The sequence below is a fragment of the Cavia porcellus genome, unplaced genomic scaffold (genome assembly GCF_034190915.1).
Source record: "Cavia porcellus strain 051 isolate PalLab524CR breed Dunkin Hartley unplaced genomic scaffold, mCavPor4.1 scaffold_19, whole genome shotgun sequence".
NCBI lineage: Eukaryota > Metazoa > Chordata > Mammalia > Rodentia > Caviidae > Cavia > Cavia porcellus.
The window spans coordinates 3,887,948-3,909,927 of record NW_026947502.1 but is presented as its reverse complement, the minus strand read 5'-3'; the positions used below and the strand labels follow the sequence as shown (position 1 = coordinate 3,909,927).

The window sequence follows — 21,980 nt, the reverse complement described above, 5'->3', positions numbered from 1 at the left end:
AGAGAAAAGCAACAAAATCTAAAGCCAGTTCTTGAAGAAAAATCAATATAATGAATAAGTTTTGAGTCAAACTAAGAAAACAGGAAGACAGAAATTACAGAAGAAACATGACTAGATTTCATGGACACTAAAAAAAGTAGTAAGTTAATATTACGAGTCACTTTATGCCCCCAAATTGACCTTGAAAGTTACAGTTGAGATAAAATAATTCCTCAAATCTAGCAGTGCATGCAAGAGTAAATAGATATAAGCCTATGTATATTAAATAAACTGAAGCAATAATTAATACTCTTTCAAAATTGAAAGTATCAGGCCTTGATGGGTTCACTGGTGAATTTTACCAAATATTTGACGGAGAAATTGTTCCAGTTCTCTACAGTCTCTTCCAGAAGATTGAAGTAAAAGTAATGCCTCCTAACTCGTTCCATGAGTCTGCCTATGTCAAAACCTAATAGCAAAACAAGGCAAAGACATTACAAGAAAACTACAGACTAATATTTCTTATGAGCATAGACAAAAAACACCTCAAAAAATAGAAGCAAATTAAACAGTATATAAAAAGAATAATTTACAGCAGCCGAGATTTATCCCACACATGTAAAGATGGTTCAACATTTGAAAATCAGTTAATAAATTTATCACATAAATAAGCTAATAAAATGATATGATTGTATCAATATAAGCAGGAAAAACCTTTGACCATATCAAATAAATACTCATTCACAAAATTCGCAGCAAAGTAGAGAGGACAGAGAGAACTCCCTCAAATAGATAAAGAACATACACAAAAACAGCCAACATCATGTTTCAGGTGATAAACTTGAAGCTTTTCCCCTCAGATTATTAACAAGGTAAGGATATCTCATCCCATTACACTTTCCAGCATTGTACTACAGTTCCTAGCTGGTACAGTAAGACAAGGACAGAAATTAGAAGGTATGCATATTGGGAAAGAAATAAAATTTGAAATATGTTCCAAATGTTCCTCTTCAAATAAAGAAGCAATTTTAGCAAGATTGCAGGATACAAGGTTAATATACAAAATTTAATCTACTTAGCAGTGAACAAATAGAACTGGAAATTAAAGCATGTTAGACCCTCTCCCTCCCCTTCCTACCTCTTCTCTCCATCTATTGATCTCTTACTATTTGAGAAACATCTCTCTCTCTACTTCCTATTGTTTATCCTCTATTTTGCTCTTCAATTCTATTTAGGTTTCTTATATAGTCAGTAAGACAATATACTTTGTAATGTTTCTGTTTCCTGATCTTAGGGGTACATTTGGTTTCTTAAAATCAGATTTATTGTATAGTAAAGATAGTTACAGATATAGTTATAGATATTACAGATACAGTCAATATTTTCTCTAAAATTTAATTTAAGTATCAATAAGCAGATCTCACTATCACTTGTTTTGTTTTCATAGGACACACTACTTACGAGATGTTACTTTCAAGGTGGTAGGAAAATTTTTTGAGTTGAACATTTCAAACTATTTTTTCTTTCAACTAATTATTTAAACCTTGGCTTCCTATACTAGGTTGCAGGTGCCCTTACCATACATTTCTAATGAAAATATACACTTTAGCATAACAGTAAGCAGCTGTGCTCTCAGTAGCTGTGCTAGGAGAATAAAGAAAGCAATCTTTCTGTTCACTCACTTGATATGACAAATGGCAAAGTGTATGTACCTGTGTCAAAGTAAATGAATGGGCTTTACCCTTATTATGTGCCATATTACATTTTAGTGTATTTATAATTTTTTATTAAATGTTTTATTTTACTTTTCTTGTATAATTAGCCCAATTAAGTACAATGTCATGTGAAAATCAACTTTTACAATTTTGGGAGGAGGCAGAAAGTGAATTGTCAGGTGATTCAGCTACCAATGATGACTTGGATCTACTGCAAGCCAGTGAAGTTACCAGCGTATAATAGATATAATAAATAGAGATATAACAGATAGAGATATGACAGAAGTACAGAATGAAGACCTTAATTCAGATGGGGAAAAATAATAATGTAAATAAATATTTGACTAGTCAAAATGATCATGTATACCTGAAAGATCTAATGTTAGAACCAGGTCAGAAAATATTATCAGGTCATTGGGTTATTATTTTTATTGTTATTTTTTGTAATGGATGATATGCTACAAGATGTTTTGAAATATACTAATAATGAAATACAAGAAAACATTCTATTTGCACCATTAATAATATTCAAAAACATATTTATCATGACACCTCACTACGTGAACCAAAAACCTTCATAGCAGAACTTTATCATTATAATTGTCAGACTCTCAAGGATTTACAGAGAAGTGACAGATATGGTATTGAGATTTTTAGAACAATGAGATTTAAGACATTTGGATTCCTTCAAAATTGCCTACGTTTAATGATCTGCCAAGAAAGAAAAAGAACCTGACACTGTGGCTGCTATTCACTCATCTTTGAAAGCTTTGTTTCAAACTGTCAAGCAATTTGTACATGTCCAAATACAGTTAACAAACAACTTGTATCATTTCATGATGGTTGAAGATTTTGGCAATATGTGCCAAGTAAACTTTCCAAAAATGGTATAAAAATTTATTCCCTGGTGGGTGGGAAGACATTTTGTGCCTTGAATTTAGAAATTCATCCTGGAACTCAGTCACCACGTCTCTCTTTGTGCAGTAGTAAACGATTTGACTTTGCAAATGGATTTGTTGCACCTATTCAAAAAGTAACCCAAATGTCATTTTGAACAGTTGGGTCACTAGTTACCCACTGATGTTATATTTGTTAAAGAACACCATTGACCAGCATAGTACCTTTTTGCAAAAACAGCAAGTTAACAAATAGACAGAGGTATAGTACAATCTTTGGATTTGGGAAAGACATAACATTGACCTCCTATATGGCAAAAAAAAAAAAAAAATCCAAAGTTGTATTGCTACTGTTAGCATTACATCATGGAGATAAGATTGATAGGCTGGGCATGGTGGTATATGCCTGTAATCTCAGCATTTGGGAGGCTGAGGCAAAAAGATCCTGTCAGCCTGTGCTACACATCGAAGCCCAGGCTAGTCTGGACTACGTGATGGCAAAGAAAAAGTGATATTGATAATGTCAATGTTACACCATGATGATAAGATTGATAAAGAGGCAAGCCATGGTGGTGCTCACTTGTAATCCCAGCACAGGTTGGCCTGTGCTATATAGTGAATTCAAGGCTACATGGTGAGATCCTATATCAAAACACCAAACAACATCAAATGCATCCTTAACACAAGTGAAGGCAAAAATGGTTGCATTTTACAACAAAATGAAAGGCGAAGTAGATGTTGTTGGTTAGTTATGCAACAACTTTGTTGTCACTTGAAACACAAAGTATTGGCCAATGTTTGTGTTTTACTGGATCCTAAACATTCATAGTTTACAAAGAAATAGCGAACACACAATATTACAGAGAAATTTTCTTAGAGGATTGGGACTGGAATTGGTAACTGATGAATTACAACAGAGAAAAAACAGTATGTATCTGTTCAATGCTCTGCAGAAGAATTTTGGAGAAGACCAGTAAACAGACAGGTGAGATACCATGAGAACCTTCTATCAAAACAGGAAGACCAGCAAAATGTCAAGTATGTCACCAAAGAAGACAGGAAAACAAAACACATGTGCTATCACTATAAGTGATACCTGTATGGAACATGCTGTTCTCATGTGTAAAAACTGCCTTATGTGTGATCTTTGAAGTAAAGATTATTTTTGTGGTAGAGTTTTATTTGTATTTTCATCCTAGTTCACTTGGGAATTTGTTTCTGTTATGAATTGTTTTGATTTAGCAAGCCAAAAGTTGATATAGAAAGTGCTGATGTTTATTCTAAATGTTCAAATATATTTGACATTTTATTAATATTTCATCTTCCTACTAAGTGTACATTGTATAGTGAGAAGCTCCTTACAAAAGAGGAAGATGTGAGAAGTGACAAGTGTGATTGCCAAAAAGTAAAGGAAAACTAAGCATATGTATGAGAATTGAGTATGGAACGTGCTGTTCTTGTGTGTGAAGACTGCCCTAGGTGTGAGAATTGAAGCAGTTATGTCTGTGGTAGATTTTTGTTTGTGCTCTCATTGTAGTTCACCTTGGAATTTATTTTTGGTGGTGTCTTTTAAATCTTGTAAGCACATGGACAAACAGTTGATGTTGAATAATTGATGTTTATTCTACACACTCATTTCACATTAGCTTAATATTTTATTGTATTGATATTTTCCTGTTAAGCATACCTTGTGTAATATAATAAAACATGTAACATTAAAATTAGTAATTCATCAGTAGTGATACTCCTAAAAATAAGCACAAGCATACACAACTGCATAATACACCTTTTCTAAAACGTTGCTATGATGCCCATGTACATAGATAGTATAGAATACATTCTTTTTTTTCTAGAAAAGCATTTACTGTTTTTTAATTTGAGAAATAACAGGATATCTAAGAGGTAGTAGAAATGTTTTTACAGCATTACAAAATGTAATTCTTGATTGTGAATTTGTTTCAGCTTGAAAGAGATTTAGAAGATGGAGATAAAAATATTCAGAGAAAGTTAAATCATCATGCCCACATTGACACTGAGTTATCCCGGCCTAGGCCTGCTCTTGAAAGTGGCACACCTAGCTCAGTCACTAGAGTTCTGCTGCCTGAGCCCCTGGCACCAGCATTGGTGAGTACCCTGCATTTATTAACTCTGATTCTTGAAAAGACTATAAAAATGTACCAAATAAGAATATTTAGAAATGTACATTTTAAAACAAATCTAGGAAAAATATAGGAGACCTTTATACTTACAGCTCTCCATAATTTAATTTGCTATTTTAATTTTTATTAGTACATGTTTGTAGTATATAATGTTTACATTACTTATGTGGAATTGGTACATATACATAGCATATCTTAATTCTTTGTTTCATTCCCTTTCCCTGTCCTTCCTCCCCACCCCCTCAATCTCTTGATCCCTTCTCATTTGAAAAAATCTCTCTCTATTTTATTTTGCTCCTTTTAATTTGGTGATACTTTTAACCAATTAATGGTGGGTCACTGAGACCACTGGCAAGGAGAGACTGAGACAGTTGGAGTTCCTGTGGCTTATTGGAGGGGTAATACCTGAGAAAGGAAAGCGGGGAGAAAGCACAACTGAGCACTTGTAGCCTCAGTCCTCAGTGCCAGTCTGACAGAAGCTCTTCTAGCAAGGAGTTCTGGATTGAAGAGAATCTATCACAAGTCTGTATTGGACTGCTGTGACCAAACATTAGCCAGAGGCTACCTGAGAAGATGGGCAGACCCTAAAGATGTTGCCACTGAGGACTATCAGCTAACTGTACTCCCTGCAGCAAAGAGCACGTTTGTTTAAGGCGACCTGAGTAGAGCACCTCTAAGGCCCATTGATAATAGCTGTCGCTGAGCATCTCCTCCCTACAGACACCATGTGTCCTATTTACATATATTGTTTGTAATCCTTGCTCCCCAATCACTAAGAGTAGAATAATCCTCATTTTTCAGATGAGGAAAATACAAGATTTTGTAGCTAATAGATTAGAAAGCTGACATACTCAGTGTACCAGGTAAATATAACCTTAAATTTTTTGATAAAATTTTTTCTAACAATCTATATTGTTTTACCAACAACTAATTTAAGAGAGCTGGAAGAAAAACAGAAGTTAAAAAAAAAAAAAAAAGGAAATCTGGCAAACTTCCTACGATTTTCAAGTCTTATCTCTGAGTTTGAGTTCCAGACTTCCCATAATAAATACTTATTCAAAAAGAAAGATGTTATCAGAAAGACATGGTTGTTTCAAGGACTGGAAAAACAGCTGATTTGTAGAAATAAAGCTGCCTGACTCTGTCTCAGCCTTTTACTCTTTCTGTTCTGCCTTTTACCTGTTTCTTCATCTTTGCTGGGTTTTGCTCTTCTAATGTCAAGCTATGTCTCTCTCCTCTCTGTGTCTGTCTTGCTGTCTCCTTTTTTTTGCTTCCCCTCCACTTTTTTTTAGTTTTTATCTCTCAGTCTCTTCCTGCTTATCGTCTGTTGGTGTCTGTCTTCTCTCTCCTCTCCCTTCCTGTTTCCTTGTTTAACTCTTTTCTGTTCCTTTTTTACTTCCAGATCTTCTATCTCCCTCTCCTTTCATTTTCCCACTTTCCTTCCTTACCACCCTCCTGGTCTCTTGCAGTTTGACCCTCTTTCCTCTGTCATTCGTAACTCTTGAGTCTTGCATCTTCCCTTGTCTAATCTTTCTTTTGTTGTCCACTTTATCTCTCTGACTGCTTCTTTGCATCTTTAAGAAACAGAAAATGTCTGCATCCTATTGTATGATTTATTTAATTTTGATATTCCTTAAATAAAAGTATCTTTATAGATATAAACATATATTTAAACCAAATATCCTTGTTACATACATGTTTTAATAGTTTCAGAAATAATTTATAATTCTTTTCCATAAAAAGTAAAATGATAAACTAGAAATTAAATGCTGAAAGTAAAATACTTTGTTATAGAAATTAACAAAGATAATCAATCATTTGTATAGTATGTTACTAGAGAAGTTTCTTTGATTGTGTAGAGTACTAGAAACCATGAGGAGGAGGCATAGTGTTCCTTCCTGAGCGAGAAGCTGGCTCTTGGGTATTGCCTGAGTGTAACTGCCACTTGCCATTGATGATCATTTTTGTTCTCTCCTTGGAGTGTCCAAGAGGGGAGGAACATAGTCTGAGTAGCTTCTGTTTCCTAAGCTGAAAAAACAAAAACAAAGATAACCAAAACACTGTTATCCAATTCAGCACTCTAATTAGCTTTTCTTTGCAAATTGTCATTTCATAAAAATATTTTCATATAGATATTATGCAAGCTAGAGTTCTCTTAAGAGTTGACTGACCTCCAGAAAGCAATTCTTTAGTTTCCTTCAAGTAGTTTAAACTTTAATAAGCAGGTTGAAGATTTTATTAGTGTTACACATGATTTAGTCTACTAACTTTAAATTGTGGTTTTACTGTTATAATAATTTGTTTCTTTCTGCTGTTTAATCTCCTATTTTATAAAAATTTGTAGAAAACAAATTCTAAAAAGAAAAATGGAGGTCTGTTAACAAGCACTCCATCTTCAGAGGCAGCTGGTTTTGTGGTAAGTAAGTATTTGGCTTTTGTATTTTTTGGCTCCTCCTCTCCTCATTCCTATATTTTTATCATACCAGGGAAATATCTATAGAGAACAGTATCTATATTTTTCTGTTGTATGTACTTTCACTAGAAGTACTCTATATGCTACTATTCGTGTAAATGGGTAAGATGAGAATATTGAAATGCCAAGTAGGGTTGTTACTTTTTTACTATAAAATATATACAACTGAAAATTTAGACTTTTAACCATATTTAAATGCACAGTTTCAGAACGTTTTTCATTTTGCAAAACTGAAAGCCCACACCCATGAAACAATAGCTCCCTATTTTTATCCTTTGGCAATTACCATTTTTTTCTGTCTCTATAAATTTGACTATACCAGATGCCTCATAGAATAGGTGGAATCGGTCTAGTAATATAGCTCAGGGGCACAAGCGCTAGCCTGGCAAGTGCAAAGTCCTGAGTTTGATCTCAGTACCAAAAAAACCCAAATAACTAAAAAAAAATGTAAGTTGTGAATAGGTGGAACCATCAGTATTTGTCTTGTTAGCTTGTTCATTTTTGAAATAGGGTCTCACTGTGCTGTTCAGGCTGGCCTTGAATTCCTGGGCTCAAGTGATGCTCTTGCCTCAGCCTCCTGAGAACCTAAGACTACAGTTGCACAACTCTTGCTTGCCAGTATTTACACCTTTGCAAATGATTTATGTTACTTAGCATAATGTCTTCAGGTTCATCTGTGTGGTAGCATGTGTGTCAGAAATACCTTTCTAAGGCTGAATAATATTCCATTGTATGTGTATACCATATTTTATTTATTCATTTATTCCTCTGTAAGCTACTAGACTTATTTCCACACTTGGCTCTTGTTAATAATGCTGCAGTGAACATGAATGTAAAAATATCTGACTCTGTTTTCAGATGCAAATGACTTGTGCATTTCCAAATCGTATGATGACCGTTTTTAATAGTTTGAGGACTGTACCCTGTTTTGATGGCGGATACATCATTTTATAGTTCCACTGATAATGCACAATGTTTCAGTTCCTCTCTTTTTTTTCTATGACAAGGTCTTACACTGTAATCCAAGCTGTCCTCGAACTCATGGTGATCCTCTAAGCCTCCCAGTGATGGGATTACAGGCATGCATCACTACACATGGTTCAAATTTCTCTACACATCTCCCAATACTCATTATTTTCTGTTTTTTAAATAGACATTATGGGTGTGAGGTGGTATCTCATTACAGTTTTGATTTGTATCCCTAATGATTAGTAATATTGAGCATCTTTTCATGTGTTGTTGGCCATTGTGTAATTTTTTTAGATAAATTTTTATTCAGATCCTTTGCTCCTTTTTTTTGCAGGCATAGTCTCCCTTTGTAGTTCAAGCTGGCCTTAAACTTACTATGTAGCCCAAACTGGCCTCAACTTGCAATAATCCTCCTGACTCAGTCTCTCTAGTTCTGAGATTACAGGTGTATGCCATCATGCTCAGCTTCTTTGCTCACTTTTGAATTAGGTTACCTTTTTATTGTTCAGTTGTGGTTTTGGTACAGTCTCAATAGTAACCACATTATTCAATATATACAGTTTGCAAATATTTTCTCACATTCCATGGGTTGTTTTTCACTGTCACAGGGTGCTTTGATACATAAATGTTTTTCATTTGATGTAGTTCAAATCTACTTTCATTTTCTGTGCTTTTGGTGTGATATTCAAGAAATTGTTGCCAAATTCATGCTGTGAAGCCTTCATTCTGTACTTCTGAGAGTTTTATCATTTTAGTTCTCACCTAACTGCTTCTTGGGTTCACCTGAACAACAGGAATACATCTTACTAAAGGGCAGCAGGAGGTTTTTTTCCTCAGTGGTAGCCTTCCTGACAGAAGTCATCAGGGGCTGGGGATGTGGCACAGTGCCTGCCTGGCAAGCATGAGGCCCAGAGTTGGATTCCAGGTACAAAAAAAAAAAAGTCATCAGTAGCTTATGTAACAATATGTACACAGCCCAGTTGCAAGGGAATGAGCTGCAGTATCTTTTGTAACACCACATGTACTTAGTTTCTTAAGGCTTCACAGGAATATACCCAATTTCAAGGGTCCCTGCTCCTAAGGAAGCCAAATATTTATTTGCACTGTACTTAAGTTTGTCCCAGCACTAAGTTTTGTACTCAGACATCATTTTACCGTAAGCAATGTTATCTAGTAACAGAGTTAAAATTTTTATCCTTACCAGGTCCCTATGGGAACATAGTTAATCAAAGATCAAAAATATCTTTAGGGGGCTGGGGATTTAGCTCAGAGGCATAAGCACCTGCCTTGCAAGCAGGCGGTCGTGAGTTCAATCCCCGGTACCGATAAAAAGAGAAAAAAAAAAAGGAAAAAAAATATCTTTGGAAGAATTATCTGTAATTATATTCATTCAGATGAAATTGCTGATGTGTCAAGTTCACAAGAGTATGTTTTCATTGGGCAGTATTTTTAACTTTAGCTTAATTATTTAAAAATAATTGTTTGTGAAACTTCTACCACAGAGTAATTTCTTTATAGATCAGTTTGTCCTCGGTGCGCAGAGCATCTTGTGAAGAACTACTTCCAAATGTCAGCAGTTATATTAATTCAGATGAAATTGTTCCTGTAACAAGTTTGCCAGAAAATTCTTCAAATGAGGTAGCATTTTAAATTTTTCCTTCAATTACTGAAAGAAATAATTGTTTGATTCAATATTTATATATATGATACTTTGTGAAATCTGGAACTCAGTTGAAGCTAATGTCATTTACATGTATGTGAAGAAGAATCTCTTATTAGATACACAATTTACCCAATATTTTCTTCAATTCTATGTATTGCCTTTTTACTCTGTTGAAAGGGTCTTTTGATGCACAAAATTTTTAAATTTTCATGCAGTTTAATTTTAAATTTTATAGCCTATTCTTTGAGTGTTTTATATTCACTTAATGCAGCTGCTTTTAGCATAACACTTCCACCTTGAACTGCTGGGAATCTCTAAGAGAGAAAATAATCTTTTTTACTCTTTCCTTAGAAAGATCTTCTAGTCTTTAGCTTGAGATGTAAAAGGGCTATTGCAAGAAATAGGAAAACTGATCTGGGTATCTGCTTTCTATTTGTGTAAATGTAGCATTCATAAAAAAGAGAATATACTTGCTTTGAAGAAAAAAAATAGAGGGATACGCTAGAAGCACTACCATTTAGACAGTGAAACAGGACATTACAATTACATTTCCCCTAAAAAAGTCCAGAGGTTCACCATGATTCATCCATCCTCTCAGTACCTATTAATTCTGAGGTTTGTATCATTTATTCCTTCATATTTTTCCTCAAAACTAATACCTTTATTAAACATTTTGTTCCATGAATATAGTACTATATTCTTATTTATTTAGATACTCTTCATTATTTTTCAGTAGAGTTCTATCATTTTAACTACAATGATCTTGTGATTTTTTTAGATGTATTCCTAGAAAAGTTATGTTATTTTATGATCCTTTTAACTTTTTGTTGATAGGGTAGAGTCACAATTAATTTGTATGTATTTGTATGTACCCAGCAATGCTGCTAAATCTCATTACCATCAATATATATTTGTGTATTCTTTTTTATTTTCTCTGTAGACAGTCATATTACCTGTTACTAATGGCACCTTTGTTTCTTCTATGTGAATTGTGCCTTATTGTCCTGTTTAGAATCTCTAGTATAACATATTTCTCATTTGGGATCTTAAGTGAAATTGTTTATAAGTTATTAAACGCTTTTTCTGAATCTACCAAGATTATCTTTATTATTTTCCTTCTTCAACCCATTAATATAACAAAATAAATTAGCTGACCTTTACTGAAATAACCTCGCATTTGATGATAACTTAATCATGCTACATAATTTTCTTGATACACTTGACAAATTTAGTTATTATATGGCTCAGGATTTTTCTCTCTATAGTTCTAAGTGATTATTTCCGGTAAATTTTCTGTTCAGTTTTAGGATTAAAGATAATTGACTTTATAGAGCAAACTTAAGTGTATTCTCTATTTTATTCTTGAAGAAAGTTTATGTAAAATTATAAGTATGTATTACTGAAAAATTTGCTAAAATTTGTCCATCTGGGCCTAGTATTTTCTTTGTGAGAAGACTGATAAGCACAGATCTAATTTCTCTGTAGCATACTGTGAAATCTTTTTTTTTTTTCCTTAGTTTTAGAAATCGTATAGTCCTATGAATTGGTACATTTTGTATAAAGTATTAAAATTAATGCGATAAAAGTTGTTTACGGTCTTCTATTTTAGTCCTAGTTGTATCCATATTCATGACCTCTTTTTTATTTTTATTATTTTTTTTGTACTGGGAATCACAACTCAGGACCTCACGCTTGCGAGGCAGGCTCTGTGCTTCTGAACTATATTCAAGCCCCCCTGCCCCCTTTTTTTTCTTAATTGTCCTTTTTGGGTCAGGAATACAGCTCAGTAGCATAAGTGCCTGCCTGGCAAGTGTAAGGTTCTGGGTTTGATTCCTGGTACCAAATTTTAAAAAAGAAAAAAAAAATAGTCTATTTCTTAAAAATTAGTCTTGCCAAACGTTTACTTTTTTCAAAGAACCTATTTATGACTGTTAATCCCCTGTATTGTTTCTTTACTTTTTTCACTGATTTCTGCTCCTGTGTTTATTGACTCCTTTATATTTTCTGTGGGCTTGTGTTACGTACTTCTTAGTACTGTTTAGCTGTATCCATCAGGTTTGATATAATTGCAGTATGAAGTATTTTAAAATTCCATTATGATTTCCTTTTTGACCTAGAACTTTCTTGGAAACACAGATTTTTTTAAAATTCCAAGTGTATTTGAGCTTTTATGTTTATTGTTTATTTATAATTTAAATGAATTTTGGTCAGAGAAAGTAGTATGTAAGTGGTATGGATTCTTTGAACTTTGTAGATCCATGTATTACAATTTAAAATATGATTGATTATTGAATGCTTGATGTGTTTGAAAATAATGTTTATCTGTAACTGCTGATAGATGAAGTTTCTGTGTCATTTAAACTTGTTAAATCTGTTTTTATATCCTTCCTGATGTATTATCTGCCATCAATAATAGAGGATAATATGTTGAAAGTAGCTACTATTAAGATGACAGGTTTATTAGTTTCTTCCTGTGGGCCGACAGATATTTCCTCTATATATTTTGAAACTTTAATGACTGTATTTTTAAAAATATTGTGTTTTGGGATTTAGCTCAGCGGCATAAGCGCCTGCCTTGCAAGCAGGCAGTTGTGAGTTCAATCCCCGGTACCGATAAAAAAGAAAAAGACAAAAAAAAAAATTGTGTTTTTCTAGGGAGTTATATTTGTTTTCATTGTTTAGCGAGCTTCTTTGTTCCTTATTATTTTTTTGTTTTCAATCTTGTTGTGCTTAATAAAGCTTAGTACATCTTATTTCTAGCCTTTTATTTTCAGCTTTCTCAAAGTTTTTCAAAGAACCTATTTATGACTGTTTTGTTTTGGATGGACTTCTTATAAACAGTTGTATTTTCAGTCCAGTCTTAGCAATCTGTCTTTTAACTCTGTTTAGTCCAGTTTTATATGTGTATATATATATATACATATACCTAGCTTACAATTATATATATATATGTATATACCTAGCTTACAATTGTTTATTATTCCAATATTTTGATTCTGTCCTTTTTTTAAACCCAAAATTATAATCCTCAACATTATTATTTATTTTATTCAGGTAATATTTGTTTATATTACATATATTTAATTTTGTTTGCCTTTCCTTGACATCTAGACATTATCCTTTTAAAGTCATTTTTCTTCTTCCTTTGTCCATCATGAGATCATTTAGTGAAGGTCTTTGGTGGAATATTGTCTTAGGTTTTTGAAAATGCTTTTAATTTTACCTCATTCTTTTTTTTTTTTTTTGTCTTTTTCCTTTTTATCGGTACCAGGGATCGAACTCACGACTGCCTGCTTGCAAGGCAGGCACTTATGCCGCTGAGCTAAATCCCCAGCCCCAATTTTACCTCATTCTTGATAGATAGTTTTTCTGCTTATGTATTTCTGTTAGTAACCATTTTCTCTTTTTTTGTGGTATAAGAGATTAAGCCCAGGATCTTCACACAGAGCTATATCCCCAGTCCTTTTAATACTGTTTTAGATTTTGAGACAGGGTCTCACTAAATTACCTAGGAGGGATTTGAACTTGAGATTCTCCTGCCTCAACCTTACAAAGTTCTGGGATGACAGTTGCACACCATTGTGCCTGGCTTCTCTCTGCTCTTTGATGGTAACAGTCTGCTGGGGTTTTTTTGTTTTCACATTGCAGTTTTACCTCTCCTATATGGAAAAGAATTAACTTAATAGACTTGTGCATTTGTAAGATCAAAACAGCTGCCCTTTGTTCAGGCTCCTGGAGGTGACCTCAGAGCTCTGGAATACTGTGATTGATTAGTGTGTCTGTATGCCTGAGGTTTTGTTTATGCCAGATAGTTTATATTAACAAGGTGATGTATGCCAAATACTTGTTTTTGTTCATCAGTTTGACCTGTAGGGACTGAAGCCTGAGCCGCTGAAGTTAGTGATGTAGGCCCTTCATGCCTATGACTGACCCTAAGAAGAAACCTTGACGTAATCCACTGATTAGTGCCTTTGAGCATAACATCATATAGATTCTCTAAGTATGTTGGTTGGCTAGGCTGAGCCTTGTGACCACTGTGGTATATGGAAATATTATAATTTTCACATTGTCTGTAAGAATGAAGTCATAGAGTAGATTCTTCCAAGTAGAAAATACTTGGAACAGAAAATAGTAGGTATTTACCACAAGGATAATATGGATTAAAATGGAAGAATTTTTTTTTAATTTTTATTGTAAAGAAAATAAAACCAAGCAAAACAAAACAGAACAAAGCCAACCAAAACAAATCAGTATAAGTGATACAGGACTTCAAAACAATAGGAAATCAACAATGGTTACCATAATGCCTCCTGCTGTCTTCAACATAGCTGCAGATACCCTCAGAGATAGTAAAAATTAAACAAAACAAAACAATGAATGCAATAAAGAACTTCAAAACAAGATAACCATAATATATCTTGTTATCTTTGAAATAGCTGCCCATGCTATTGGATACAACAAAATCAAACAAAATAAAACCCAACCAAAAAAAAAACAATGAAAATGATACAGGACCCCAAAACAAAACAATAGGGAATCAACAATGTCCATCATCCTCAAAAGAAGACCCCTCCCCCATAGATGCTACACTGAGTATTGCCATCTTCTGAATAGATGATCAGACCACTGGCTTTAGACCTGCAAAGTCAGTAAATACCAAACACTACAAACATTAAATTGTATTTTACCTCAATAGTTATCATCACAGCCTGTGTTTCTCTGGATCAGCTGGTCACTTACAGCATGGGATGGGGCAGTTGGCTCTTCTTGTCTCCCAGCCTGCATGCTGGAAGAGGCTGGGGTCTGGCTTTTCCCACAGCGGCTTGCACATGGTGCCAATTTGCAGGGAAGGCTTGCTTCTTGCTGAATTCTTGTTCTCTTCCCCTACAGTCAGCTGAGAAACTTTTGATAAATGCATATCTCTACTTCTGAGTTATAATAAGATATGTTACTTATGAAGATGAGATATTTCTGTATTCTGAGACTGTCTGCTTGATAGAAAATTATGAAAATTACCTGAGTAGAGAAATCAAGGAATCTAGTATTTGACTTAGAATTAAATTAAACTTGTGTTTTAATTCAATAAATTCATGCAGACTTTCTCTTTTACTTTGGAATGCTGGACTTTCAACTCTACTATTACTTGTTCTTTATCCTTAAGTAAATTATCCAGTCTCTCTGAACTGAGTTTCTTCTTTTATAAATAAGGATAGGCTTTACTTGGTTATTGTATTAAATGAACAAATGTTTTAAAATCATTAGGGTCTGGAGTGAGCATTTAATATATGCTTGCTGTTATTCATAATTATCTATGAAACAGATATTGAGACTATTTGCCTTTGAATGAATAAAACATAATGACTGAGGAGTCATACAGTAACTGCTTTTTTCCTTTTTAGTTTCCTTCTAACAGACCAGAAATCTGTTGTATTATTAGCGCATCACCAGGAACTAGACAAATGAAAAGTAAAGGTGTTACTATAAAGAAGAGAGAGTCTTCTCCTCAAGATATTCCTAAAGGTACTCTAGTATGAATGCTGAGTATAATTTTTCATATTATATAAAAACATTTTTAACAAATTATTTATGTACACAGAAAATACAGTTATAAATTGTGTTCTGAGAATTTTCACACCAAATTGATATGGTAAAATTATAAGTCTTATCGGGTTTCAGAACTTGAGTAAAGTATTTTAAGGTCAAATACTGTATGTGTTGAAGAATTAGCTTAAAACATCAACTTAAAATGTATTTATCTAGGCTACCTTTTATAACGATTTGAAATTCTATGTTGTTTGAGTTTCATTTTTAGTAGTATTGTTTTTAAAGATAAGGGGATGATTTTGTATTCACATAATATTTGTGGAGCACTTCCTCTGTGAAAGATCTTCTGCAACAACAGATTCAAACCAAAATGTGTCTGGGAGATTCATTTCAGTGCTCAGACCAAAGCTTTTATTTTAATTCCTAGAGACCCCCTAATAAATATTGAACTAATGCTGCCACCTTTTGGCTTTTTCCTAGGCTCTCACTGTAACAGCAGCTTGCTGGCTTAAGTAATTCCATTTCAACTTGTAGCCACTTGTCACAGCCTTTCCTTTAGTAAAAATAGCAAAGCCTCAAGCTAACTTGTGATCCTGTTATTTTAAATATGCAACAGCCTATTTTTAGTTCTGGCATTTAAAGTTTTAGCTAGTTTGGCAGTAATCTAATCAGGACTACAAGGCAAAGCTCACTTTTGATGATGTTAAGAAGCTGATTTAAGCAATAAATTGGTAGAAGTAAGCTAAAAAAAAAAAGGTGTGATACAGGAGGTGTATTGAAAGGAGGGGCATGAAAATGGTGACTGCTATATAGAAAAGACTGTAGAAAACATCTAGTTTAACATTACCTGGCAAACTACAATCTCTAAACATATGGCACAGGAATCCAAAATACTGTCTGTTGAACTCTCAAAGTGATTTCAATGAGCACAAATATTTGAAGACCATATATCTTTACTAATTTGTTCATTCTGAAGATAAGGAAATGACCTAAGAAGGTTGATACGTGATGTGCCCAAGTTTACACAGCTAATTACTGGCAGACTCAGACTTAGAACCAGGCATATCAAAACTCAGAAGAGGATAATTTAGCTTTCACCTACATGCATATGTATCAGTATCAATACTGAGAAGTTTAGATTTTTAGGTATTAATAAGCAGAAATTCATAGAGGTATATGACAAAAGATACCAAAATCATTCTAATCAAGTATCTGAGAGATAGTAGTAGAAATCACTTAGTAATAGAACATCCTAAATTCAAATCCTAACCCTGTCACATAAGTAAATTCCTTATATTAATTTGAACTTGATGTCTGTAAAATTGATAAGTTTTTAACCTCCAAGAGTTGTTGAAAGGTCTAGAGGTAATCTGTGTAAAATATCTAGTATATAAAAGTCACTCATGCAATACACATTGAGTGGTTATTTTATTTGATAGTAAATTTGGCTACGCCATCTCATGTAAAGAATGTATTTGACATAGACAAATTGATCAAGCACAAATACAGAGATGAAGTATGCCAATTAGTTCCTTGGGGTGAAAATGCAAACAAACTTACATCACGGAACCCCTGTAAGCCTGTTGTTTTGTTTTGTATAGCTATCGAATGAAAAGGAGGCTCTATCGTTGGCTCACTCATTCAGCAAATATGCAGTCTGGATGTTCCATGCTAGACACAGTTATTTGCTGATGATATTGAGATAATGACAAGTAACTCACTTCACAAATTCTGGAATCTCATATAGGAAGAAAGATAAAGTCTAATGGAGGTATATGTACTTTAATAGAGGTATATTTGGGATTCAGTTGGGATATACAGGGAAGATAGAGAAGCCACTAGAGGGTAAGTGGAAGCCCCCAGGAACATTCTGAACCCATGGGCCTTCCAGGAAGAGGGACCAGCATAAATAAAGGCACTTTGACTTAAACATCCTCAGGTAAGGACTGAAATTAGTTATGTTAGATTTTAGTGAAGATTAGACATTTTGAAAACTGAGTCTTGGGTAGTCTGAGGAACAGACGGTTGAGAAACTCATACACCATGCTGGCTTTTAATTTTATTCTGTTTCAACTTGCTTTTTGATTAATAATTCTAACAAGAAGTGTGGAGGTGGTTTGCAAAAAATTGAAATGGATGTAGAAATTCCAGGTGGCAGTTCTGCAAAAATTTACATGAAAAACAAGACTTGGCAGTGCACACCTGTGATCCCAGCACTCAACAAGCCGAGGCAGAAAGACTGCCACAAGTTCTAGGCCAGCCGGGGCGACATAGTGAGACCTTGTCTCAAAAGAAGTCTCAGGGGGGCTGAGTATTTAGCTCAGCGGCGCAAGCACCTGCCTGGCAAGCACAAAGTCATGTTTGATTCCTGGTATCCCAAAATATAAGTCTCAGCTAGTGTTTCTTAAAGCTAGTGTATCTCAAAGTATTTCTCAGACTGAGGAATTCTGGAGTTTGAAAACTAGTCTAAAATAGTAACAAAGCTTAGTGATAAACTTAGTATTGGAACAATGTAGAGAGAAGAAGAAGAATGTAATTTCTAGGTCTCTTAGATTGTAAAGTTTTAGAAGTGATATAATCGATACTATGATGGGAGGCTATACTATGATGGAAGGAAGTAAAGTTCATGGCCCTGGGCATATATATAAATGTTACTAAGGTGAAAAGTAGTGGAGACAATAGTTGGATGGGGCTTTACCCACTTGGGAAGTTATACAGATGGTTATGAACAAAGTTTTTAATAAGTGAGCAAATTGTATATGCGGTTAGCATGGACAAGGAGGAGCAGGGGGTGGTAAAGGTAAGGCTTCCCCAACTTTAACAAGCTTGTGAATTACTTGAAGATCTTATTTAAATGGAAATTTTGATACAGCAGATATAGATTGAGGCCCAAGAGTCCACATTTCTCACCAAATACTAGGTAATGCTAATGTTACTAATCCCTGGATTCAGTTTTTAGTAGCAAAGATAGCTCTCTGGTTCCCAAACTAAACTGCATATTGTATTTCCTGTTTGTGTCACATTTGGATTCCTTACTTACATATCCTAATCTAATTGGGTTTTTTAATTGATATTTTAAGTGAAAAAGAATAAAAATGATGATACAGAATTTCAAAACAAAATAATAGATTAACAATGGTTAATATATTGCATATTATCTTCAAAGTAGTTGCTCAGATTACAAAATATAGGCATGAAAAAATGATCAAACAATGAAAGCACAAACTATTCTTTTTGATGAAGTAAGAGATCAGTAGAATAATTATCTATCATATATATATAATCTTTTCACTTTTTTCCCTCATCCCAATTATTCTTTCCTTCTGAGCAGTATCTTCCCCTTTCACTTTCATAATATCTGTTGTACATTTTGCATCTTATTTAGTCTTTCAGTTTTTTACGCTAGGGAGACAATATGTTTACACATGTGATGATCTAATTATTACGGAGCATGGCGTAGATATTAGGATAATTTAAATGTCAGATAATTCCAAGATGTAATAAAGACTTCGAACGACTAATACAGGTTGTTTATGACATGAAAGATGTATCATAATGTGAAAGTGACAATAGTAAACAAGTAAAACTGGCTGCATTCTAGATTTCCTGGTGTAAGGTGAGGAGGAGAAGGCCCCAAAATGCCATACTTGAGAATAATCTGGATTGGACTGCAGTAAAGAGAGGGGACTGGGTGAGAGAATGTAAGGGGCTTCTGCTTTGGTGGTGGCTGAGGAGGACAAGACGAGAAGCACAGCTAGATTGAAGCTGAGTTTAAGGAGCCTTGCAATGGCCACTGACAGAAATTTTTGCCATACTTTCTTCTAGAATGTTATAGAGCAGTCTCTTTATGTTTCCAGAAAACTGTACCAAATATATCCAGGAAGGTTGAGCTCACTATTCCTTTTTCATTTTTTTAATGTTTCCTGAGGCTTTGTGGGGTAAACCTAAAGTGATGTGGGGAACAAGAGCTCTTACCCACAGGGATTAGTTATTGGTAACTGTTAGACACTTGCTTTCATATGAAATAATCTATTATTATATATTTTTCTCCAGATATTATAATAAAAACCAATGGCAGGATATAACAGCTGTGGCTGAAATTTTACTACTTTGAAGATATGAAAGTCAAGTCAAAGTCCTTAAAAGCATGTCTGCATGAAATTATATGAAATGTCTACCTGAAATTGTATTAAATTAAAAATCCAGTATTCTCTAATTTTTGTGATATTTCTCTGTGTAGAAATTCTGTTGAAATTTTTTATTTACTTTTAATCAGTGAAGAAAATTCTTCCATATACTTCTTAAATAGATGTACAGTATTTATACTGTAAACATAGGACCCAATGGTTGATATTTATTACAAGACTAAACATTAAAATACATGATTTTACAGTATGTGAAGAGCCAGCAACAAGGGATTCTGTAACTTCCTTTGATTCTTTTTTTTTCTAAAGTCTGTCCTTTGTATGAATTAAAGGAGTAAAGTTGTTGAAGTACTAAAAATGAAAATGCTTATATTACAAGCTATTTTTAACAGAACTTAATTGAAACCACATGATTGAGAGGCCTAATTCCAGGTCCTACTTGAAAGAAACTCTATACTCAAGAATTGCTGAAGCAAGGAATATATAATATATGTACAGTCAATCATAATTAAGTGTTTAATATATTACTTTATCTTCAAATACGCTTTTATTACCAATAATATCTGTAAGATTATTATTTTGGTAATTTGACTTATGGCATCTCAACAATACCTTTCTTTTTTTTTTTTTTTTTTTGTCTTTTTCCTTTTTATCAGTACCAGGCATTGAACTCACGACTGCCTGCTTGCAAGGCAGACACTTATGCCACTGAGCTAAATCCCCAGCCCCAACAAAACCTTTCTTAAAAACAGTGATCCTGTTGTCAGTGAGCAGAATTAAATAATGACGAGATTTTTTTAACTGTTTTACTATTGTTATTACAAACAAAAGTAATCAGATTTGCAGAGTTGCTTCAGAATTAAGGGAAAATCATAAAATCTATGATTTAATTTGAGGGTAAGTAATTTACATAGTATTTATTTTTAGAAAGGAATTCTATGAAAATATTTTTGTAAATGATTGGACAACATCTTAAGTTATTAACAAAGCTATTTGTGATTCTATGATTTCATCTGAAGGTGAAATATAGAATAGTGATGAGGAAATATAGAAGGAAACACTAATGGTAGTGGCTACAAAAAATGTAGACCTATCTTCTAAATTAGTAGTAAATTAAGCAACAGTGTAATGTCTTTAAAAGCAGAAATGTAATAATAATAAGAGGATATAAGAAATGAAATAGCGAATTTTCTTCCTTTAAAGAGCTTATAATTCAAAGGGGAGAAGGAATTGTTTGATAGTTTCTAATCAAGTTGTAGGTTTCTTTGAGAAAAAAATGATACCTGGTTCTTGGGATTGGGGCTAGTGGAATTAGAAGAAATAAACATCTGATAGTTGCTGATAAGGAAAATAGAGTAAGCTCAGAGGCTGGGGTGATATAATTTAGGTGATAGAGCTCGAATTTGAAAGCAGAGAGTCCAGTATTTTGTTTTATAGACCATACTATAGGGAAGCATGAAAGGGAGGAAGGAGTTGGAATTGGCATTCCAGGTGTCAGGGCAGAGACTATAATTTAAGATAAAGAAGAGGAAAACTAAAAGAAGCCTGTGGCTGGCAGACATGCAAATTCCTGAGAGATTCTTGCTGGCAGATCCCAGGGCAGGGTTGTAGTCTCAGCCTTATATCTGCTTTCTTTCAGGGAACCTCCCTTGAAGAGTGTGAAGAGGTAGTCTCCACAGTTTTTCAAATGATTTTTAAAAAACTGGTTAACAACACACCTTGATCCTAGTTTTATCTGTAACTAAATTTCATTTTTAAACTTTTAAAATTATACTTTCAAATTATATTTCATAAAAAGTAATCTCAGGTCTTCACTTTTTAAAATCCAGTTAAAATGCATAAAAAGCATATTGTTATTTCCATTTTAAATTTTTTAATTGGACTGGTGTTTTTTTCACCTTAAGGTATGATGAATTATGGTTTGCTCAGTGATGAATAGCCTCTTTACCTCATCCCATTATCTACCACTCTCTTCCATGTCTTCTAAAGGCTCCTTTTTATCTTCTCAGTTTGAAAGTTTGGTTATTTCTTGGAGTCCTGTTCTAGGGCCGCTTCTCTCATACAATATACTTCCCCTGAGTTATCTCATCTCCCCACAGCTTTAGTTACCATCTCTGTGCAGATGATCCTAAATCTGACTAACTGCCATGGATACTGGTAGTAGAAATGAGTAGTGACTTTCCCTATATCTAACACCTTAATGGCTTAAATCAATGACTGTTTCCAATGCTGACACAGTGATTGTTTCAGGGATAGGTCTGAGACCTAAAATGATACTACTGGATTAAATATAGTACCAGAATTTTTTCTTAGAATGATAGGACAAACTTTTTTCTCTTTCTTTCATTGTTTCTTTTTTTTATTGGAAGTAAAAAGTTTATGGCACAATTGCAGGCCTTGCCTAGGGATGGAATCTATACAGAGAAAGTAGAGATAG

At 33.9% G+C, this 21,980-nt stretch overlaps 1 protein-coding gene and 1 pseudogene across 1 annotated transcript in view; both read left to right on the top strand.

Annotated features, from left to right (window-relative positions):
* Meikin (meiotic kinetochore factor) overlaps positions 1-19,598 on the top strand; it is a 95,046-nt gene extending 75,448 nt beyond the window's left edge. The window contains exons 7-11 of the mRNA XM_063230576.1: positions 4,553-4,714; positions 7,094-7,165; positions 9,710-9,829; positions 15,254-15,374; positions 19,452-19,598. Of these exons, the coding sequence (XP_063086646.1) occupies positions 4,553-4,714; positions 7,094-7,165; positions 9,710-9,829; positions 15,254-15,374; positions 19,452-19,483 (507 nt within the window). The 3' untranslated portion in view covers positions 19,484-19,598. The remainder of the gene's footprint in view (positions 1-4,552; positions 4,715-7,093; positions 7,166-9,709; positions 9,830-15,253; positions 15,375-19,451) is intronic.
* Positions 6,523-6,763, top strand: LOC111755374 (small nucleolar RNA U3; annotated as a pseudogene).
* Positions 19,599-21,980: the final 2,382 nt, after the last annotated feature.